Source organism: Gigantopelta aegis, unplaced genomic scaffold, assembly GCF_016097555.1.
Source record: "Gigantopelta aegis isolate Gae_Host unplaced genomic scaffold, Gae_host_genome ctg4286_pilon_pilon, whole genome shotgun sequence".
NCBI lineage: Eukaryota > Metazoa > Mollusca > Gastropoda > Neomphalida > Peltospiridae > Gigantopelta > Gigantopelta aegis.
The window spans coordinates 40,296-47,956 of NW_024533781.1; the positions used below are offsets into that span (position 1 = coordinate 40,296).

Genomic DNA, 7,661 nt, shown 5'->3' on the forward strand with positions numbered 1-7,661 from the left:
TCTAGCATATTACATTTCTTCCTGGTGGTCCTATTGGTCCTGGAATCCCTTTAAGACCAGGATCTCCTTTGTCTCCTTTCATTCCCTTTGGACCATCTACTCCTTTTGCTCCTTTGTCTCCAGGCTCTCCCTTTGTTCCATTTGGTCCTTGTTCACCCTCAGGACCTGGATCACCTTTTGGACCTTGGTCTCCTATATCTCCTTTTCCACCTCTTTCTCCAGGAGGTCCCTTTTAACAAATGTTACTTTTTTGTTCACTGTCAAAATAATATTACAGGAATGCCTTTTCTGCCAGGAAGGCCCTGTGGTCCCTGTACACCAGGAGATCCTTTCATTCCTTTCATACCCTTGTTAATAATAACATTATAACAAATATTTAAACACAATTCATACGGTGTTTCCTTTCATTCCTTTGACTCCCTTCATGCCAGGATCTCCAGCAGGACCCTGTAATGATTACAAGGAAATTAATAAGGGTATAATATAACTCTCACCATTTTTCCAGGTCTTCCTATAGGACCTGCTGTTCCATTCAGTCCAGGCGTTCCTGGCTCCCCAATATCACCCTGTAAGAAATAGTAAGTGGTCATAATCTGCATTTTTATATCTTACAGTGGTCCTGGTTTTGCCTCTACTTCCTTTAAATCCTTGGTTTCCTTTTTGCCCATTTTCTCCATCAGTTCCCTGATAGTATTGTTATGATAGCTATATGTGGTATAATCTAGCATATTACATTTCTTCCTGGTGGTCCTATTGGTCCTGGAATCCCTTTAAGACCAGGATCTCCTTTGTCTCCTTTCATTCCCTTTGGACCATCTACTCCTTTTGCTCCTTTGTCTCCAGGCTCTCCCTTTGTTCCATTTGGTCCTTGTTCACCCTCAGGACCTGGATCACCTTTTGGACCTTGGTCTCCTATATCTCCTTTTTCACCTCTTTCTCCAGGAGGTCCCTTTTAACAAAATGTTACTTTTTTGTTCACTGTCAAAATAATATTACAGGAATGCCTTTTCTGCCAGGAAGGCCTGTGGTCCCTGTACACCAGGAGATCCTTTCATTCCTTTCATACCCTTGTTAATAATAAACATTATAACAAATATTTAAACACAATTCATACGGTGTTTCCTTTCATTCCTTTGACTCCCTTCATGCCAGGATCTCCAGCAGGACCCTGTAATGATTACAAGGAAATTAATAAAGGTATAATATAACTCTCACCATTTTTCCAGGTCTTCCTATAGGACCTGCTGTTCCATTCAGTCCAGGTGTTCCTGGCTCCCCAATATCACCCTGTAAGAAATAGTAAGTGGGTCATAATCTGCATTTTATATCTTACAGGTGGTCCTGGTTTGCCTCTACTTCCTTTAAATCCTTGGTTTCCTTTTTGTCCATTTTCTCCATCAGTTCCCTGATAGTATTGTTATGATAGCTATATGTAGGTATAATCTAGCATATTACATTTCTTCCTGGTGTCCTATTGGTCCTGGAATCCCTTTAAGACCAGGATCTCCTTTGTCTCCTTTCATTCCCTTTGGACCATCTACTCCTTTTGCTCCTTTGTCTCCAGGCTCTCCCTTTGTTCCATTTGGTCCTTGTTCACCCTCAGGACCTGGATCACCTTTTGGACCTTGGTCTCCTTTCTCTCCTATTTCACCTTTTTCTCCAGGAGTCCCTTAGGTTTCAGTAAATTCAGTGCTTTTTAAAATATATTTACTGGAATGCCTTTCCTTCCTGGAGGTCCCTGTTGCCCTTTCATTCCCGGAGATCCTTTCATTCCTTTAGTACCCTTTATAAAGCCGCATTGTCTAATCAATGATTACATATTACTTACATTAGATCCTTTGAGTCCTAGTGGACCAGGTTCACCAGTCTCTCCTTTCAACCCTGTATAACAACTTAATTGATAGTTCTATATTATTAATATAATTTACCACTTTCCCTGGTCTACCAGTAGGACCCACTGTTCCATTAAGTCCAGGTAAGCCTGACATTCCTTTGTCACCCTAAATATGCAAAGATTGTATTGTCATGTATTTAATGATAACTACAAACCTTTGGTCCACGATCCCCTTTATCTCCTTTAGGTCCATCACTTCCTTTTTCTCCTTTCATACCTTTTTCTCCCTGATAGGTATGTAGAAACAAAAATTTGTTACTGATTAGTTCATACATCTTGTCCTGGTACTCCTTTTCTTCCTGGTAGTCCATCATCTCCAGGAGGTCCCTAAAGTAAGATGACAATTAGGATTTAATTACCTTAAGTCTTTACCATATCTCCAGGTTTCACCCTTAGGTCCACCTGTTCCATTGATTCCTGGTGGCCCTGGAGGTCCTACAGATCCTTTCATACCCTATCACAAATTAAGTTCATATGTATTGTTCCACTGTATTAGAAGACTTACTGGAGGACCTGGTTTTCCTCTTAAACCACGATCACCCTAGGTAACAAGATTGCAATGTTATCATAAATTCATTTTCTTACAGGTAGTCCTTGTACTATAATAGCATCCTTTAAAGAAATATATCAGATATAATGCTCATGTGAAAATAACAACATACTGGACAAGCTTGTACAGCTGCTGTTGCATTCAAATAACATAGAGACTTTTGTTGTCCAAATTAAAAGCCATATCACCACTTTGATGATTCATATTCAAAAGAAGTTGAGTTTCATTTTCAAAACCTTTACACAAGAAAAATGCAAATATTGACTGCCAGTTAATTAATTACCTTAGCAATAAGACCAAAAGAATCACCCTTTCTACCACGAGGTCCGGTCATACCCTTCTCCCCATGATCACCTTTAATACCTCTTATAGTTCTGTTACTTGGTGGACCACGATCACCATCCTCCCCTGTCATACCCTTCATTCCTGGACGACCTTTACGCCCTTTTATGAAGTATCAATATATTAATAATGAGGTGAATTAGTAAAACTAACCATTTGGCCCTTGAGGACCAGGAGAACCTTTCACTTCAATAACATTACCTGGGTCTCCTATTGGTCCAGGTATTCCTTTAGTTCCTTTCATTCCCTTAGGACCAATACTACCTAAAGGGACACTATTTGTGACTTGTTTTTTTTTTAAGAATCAATGAACCATACCTTTACTTCCTTTATCTCCTTTATCTCCTGGTGGTCCTTTAGCTCCTATCATTCCAATGGATCCATTATTACCTTGTTGACCAGGTAAACCACGACGTCCAGGAAGACCAAGAGGACCACGAAGTCCAATAACATCTATAACACAGGTTAAAAATCAGTGTCATTACATCCTCTAACCATCATTGTCCCCAGGAGTACCAGAATCTCCCTTGGATCCAATTGCTCCTACTCCTCTCTTCAAAACATTAAGAGGTTAGTGAAGACCTATTATTGCATAACCTTACAGGTGGTCCTGGTTTTCCAGTACGTCCTTTACCACCAAGAGAACCTGTTGATCCTTTTTCTCCTTTAGATCCTAAAATTCCATCTTCTCCTTGCATTCCTTTATTACCCTTTTCTCCAATTGACCCTGGTCTGCCATCAGTTCCATTAATTTCAGAAGGTCCAACTAGACCAGGTGGTCCTGTCTTACCATTGTCTCCATCTTAATAATGAGTATTAAATTACTTTTAAAGCTGATGTTACCTTTTCCAGGTATTCCTGTCTCTCCTTCTTGTCCAGGTTGTCCTGGGTCACCAGAATCTCCTATTGAACCCACGAGTCCATGTTTTCCTGCAGGTCCTAGAGTAGCATTGTGGCCAGGATTTCCATCATTGCCTGGGTCTCCTTTCAAGCCAAGAGTACCATTATGACCAGGTATTCCCAAATCTCCAGGCATGCCAAGATCAGGATCAGGACCAGGAGTACCACTCATTCCTTTTCACCCTGTAGGAGATAAGATAACCAACCATCAGTAGATAATAAACGTAACACAAACCATTTCACCTAAGTCTCCCACTTCACCAGGAGGGGCAGGTTGACCATCTTTACCTTTGGGACCAACATATCCAAACTTTCCAGTTTTCCCATTAAAACCTTGATTTCCCTTACTGCCATTTATTCCAGCCTCTCCAGAGTCACCTAACACAATAAATTAACTTAAAGCTTCTTTAACAACAAATACCTATTTTGCCAGGCACACCAGGTTTACCACGTAATCCCATTTTTCCTGGAGGTCCTGTAGTGCCATTCATACCATCACTCCCTGGTTCACCCTTTAATCCATCAATACCAACAGTTCCATTAGAGCCCTAATAACATTGGATAAATTTGTACATATCATTTCTTTTTAGTATAACCTTATTGCCTTTATTTCCTGGATTGGGCTTATCTCCTTTAGGACCTGGTGGTCCAATATCTCCTTTTAATCCCGTCTTTCCACGAGGTCCTATTAGACCAGTTGTGCCAACCTGACCTCGGATTCCTTTGACCCCTTTATCACCCTAGCACAAATATTATGATAAAACAAGCTTAATTAAGACATATGTACTATCATTCCTTTTGATCCAACTGATCCTTTAAGACCCTAATTGTAAATAATGTATATAAAACTATACCCATTCAGATTGTAACCTCTTTTCCTTTTTGTCCTCTAGCACCTGTCATTCCTTTAGATCCATCAGTTCCTGGTGTGGCATTATTACCCTACAGAGAAAGGATTAGTATTGTTGTTTGTATTTAAACTTACTTTTGTCCATTTTCTCCCATGTCTCCAACATCTCCTTTAAATCCTTTGGTTCCTTTCAATCTCTACCAAACATTTTAGAGCAATATCTTACTATAATAGACTCTACCATCTTTCCAGGTGGTCCCATATTTCCAAGATTACCAACATTGCCTTTTGTTCCTTTAATTCCCACTTCTCCCTATTGGTAGATCATTTTTTAACACACTATCATCATTAGACTAACTTTTACACCTTTCATTCCATTAAAGCCTTGATTACCTGTATCACCAGGTTCACCTTTATTACCAATTAAACCTTGAGAAAAATAACATTAACTTTTAAAAAAAAGTGCCAGTAAGTACAGTTTTTCCAGGTGGTCCTGTAGTGCCATTATTACCATGTACTCCTTGTAATCCAGTAGATCCCTTAAAAATAACAAAAATAAAATCACAAATGCCAATATTTCACTTTATTGCCATTATTTCCTTGAGGTCCCGGTTTTCCATTACGACCTGGTTCTCCTTTATCACCATGGTAGCCTTTTACTCCCATATCTCCAATATCTCCAGGACCACCTTTTACTCCAGGTACACCCTATGCAATTACCAGCTTTAAATTATCATTATAAACTTAAGTTACATACTGGACTTCCACGTGAACCACTAATTCCTTGTGGACCCCTGCCCCCTAATGGTCCAAATGGACCCTATGTCAAAGGAATAACAAACTCTATTAATAACAATTAAGATACCATTTTCCCTTGTCCACCTTTTTTTCCCATCATTCCTGGATCACCTTCATTCCTTTCCCTCCTTTAAATCCCTTGCAATAAATAGAAAATTATGACATATGATAATATATGTGTACACAGTTTACACAAGAGATACATGAGGAAGTAAACTATTAATAACTTGGATTGATACCTTACATCAAATGAATGTGAAACATTAACAAAGTCATGTGTTGGAAAATCATAACAATGAATGTAGTTATTATCATAACAATGAATGTAGTTATTATCATAACAATGAATCTAGTTATTTCTATATTTTCTCTAATAAGTTTATAGTATTTGGAAGGGGATTGAGGGAGAGTAAAATTATGCAGACTTTTATGGTACAAATTTGTTATTTGTTTCCTCTTAAACATATGGAAAACAATTTTAAGAATGGGGATTGAAACTTTAAGGAAAACATTACAACTGTGTATCTTACCTTTATTCCACTTGTTCCAGGTGGTCCTAGATCACCTTTCATTCCCTTTAAACCAGAATGACCTTTAGCTCCCACTTGACCCTGGTAATCAATTCAATTTTCTACATAAAGTACTTCAACTTACAGGAATTCCAATGTTACCAAACTTCCCAGCATTACCACGGTCTCCTGGTTCTCCTTTAAAACCTTTAGTTCCATTTGGTCCCTGTTATATAATGTAATAATAGACAATTAACTACTCATTACTTTCTCTCCCTTAAAACCTTTGAATCCTTTTGAACCAATATCACCAAGATCACCTTTAGTTCCCTACAAATAATTTATAACAAAAACCATATATTGATGTTTACATTTAATCCTTTAGTTCCATTTTGACCACGGTCTCCTTCTTCACCTTTAGTACCATTCACGCCCTATTAACAAAACTATCTTGACACACATGAGGTAAGGGACTTATATGACTTTCATTCCTTTTACTCCTTTGTCTCCTTTTTCTCCAAGTGGACCAACATCACCTTTAAATCCTTTACATCCTTTAATACCCTTATAGTCAGAGTTAATACTTGTCAAATCTAATAATCACTCACCTTCTGACCATCTGATCCATTTCTTCCAGTATCTCCCTTATCCCCCTAGAAAATATATGTATTATTATACTCAATTGAATACTGACTGAATACTACTGACCATTAATCCTATTGATCCTTTGTCACCTTTGTCACCAATAGTACCATTATTGCCTTTTTCACCTTTTAATCCCTACAGCTTATAACATAACATTGCAGCTATAATATATGTATACCATGTCACCAGGATCACCCTTGTTTCCCATTGATCCGTTATTACCTTTTTCACCAGGTCCACCAATTGTTCCCTAAAAATGTAATAATGAAATGACCATTAATCTTATTTACATACGTTTGGTCCAGTAAGTCCAATGTTACCCTTGCTTCCTTTATCTCCAAGATCTCCTTTTTTACCTTTTCTCCTGTCGTACCATTATCTCCAACAATTCCTTTTATGCCTTTTGTCCCATTCAATCCTTCCATACCAGAAGGACCTTGTTCTCCTTTGATTCCTGGTGGTCCTTTCTCACCAACATGTCCTTTAATTCCAGGAAGTCCCTAGTTAAGAAAGATATCAACTCATAATGTACACCAATTATTACTAATTTACAAGAGATCCATTTTGACCTGGAAGTCCTATGATTCCTTTGTCACCAGTGTCTCCTTTTATACCATCATCACCCTACACACACACACACATAATAAAGATGAAATAACCCATACTGAGAAAATTATGATAGTTGTATCAACAGATAACATACAGGTATTCCTTTGTCTCCTTTCATACCAGGTGGTCCAGTCATTCCAGGAGGACCCTAGAACATTTTGTATAAATATGTTATCACATACTAACCAATATTACTGGTAGTCCTTGTCCTCCTTGGTAACCTGGTACACCATTAATACCTGATGGTCCCATATATCCTCTTGTACCCTAATATTGAAAATACACAATTAAATATTATATTATACTAATATCAACCTTTGATCCTGTCAATCCTTGTGTTCCAGGTGATCCCATATTTCCATTACTACCATTTGATCCTGGTACTCCCTAATGACAGAGAATTCATAGATGTTCATAATACAGAATACTTACATCTGCTCCACGTGGTCCATGACGTCCAGTCTTTCCATTATCACCACGTTTTCCTCTGTCTCCTTTTAAACCATTTGTACCATTGTCTCCTTTAATTCCTTTAATTCCTTTCATTCCAATGGCCCCATTCAT

The 7,661-nt window shown here is 38.2% G+C and overlaps 2 protein-coding genes across 2 annotated transcripts; both read right to left on the reverse strand.

Annotated features, from left to right (window-relative positions):
- Window position 1: 1 nt before the first annotated feature.
- LOC121392683 (collagen alpha-1(IX) chain-like) lies at window positions 2–3,858 on the reverse strand. Its single transcript, XM_041523789.1, has 9 exons — window positions 3,630–3,858; window positions 3,105–3,239; window positions 2,728–2,888; window positions 2,285–2,348; window positions 1,456–1,651; window positions 1,150–1,168; window positions 734–949; window positions 394–447; window positions 2–229 (listed from the first exon to the last, which is right to left on the reverse strand). The coding sequence occupies exons 1-9, from the start codon at window positions 3,856–3,858 to the stop codon at window positions 2–4; spliced, it is 1,302 nt and encodes a 433-aa protein (XP_041379723.1).
- A 36-nt stretch (window positions 3,859–3,894) lies between these two features.
- Window positions 3,895–7,661, reverse strand: LOC121392684 (collagen alpha-1(XXV) chain-like). Its single transcript, XM_041523790.1, has 8 exons — window positions 7,530–7,661; window positions 6,809–6,988; window positions 6,342–6,407; window positions 5,989–6,069; window positions 5,865–5,945; window positions 5,119–5,244; window positions 4,291–4,426; window positions 3,895–4,064 (listed from the first exon to the last, which is right to left on the reverse strand). Exons 1-8 carry the CDS (start codon window positions 7,659–7,661, stop codon window positions 3,895–3,897), a joined length of 972 nt encoding a protein of 323 aa, XP_041379724.1.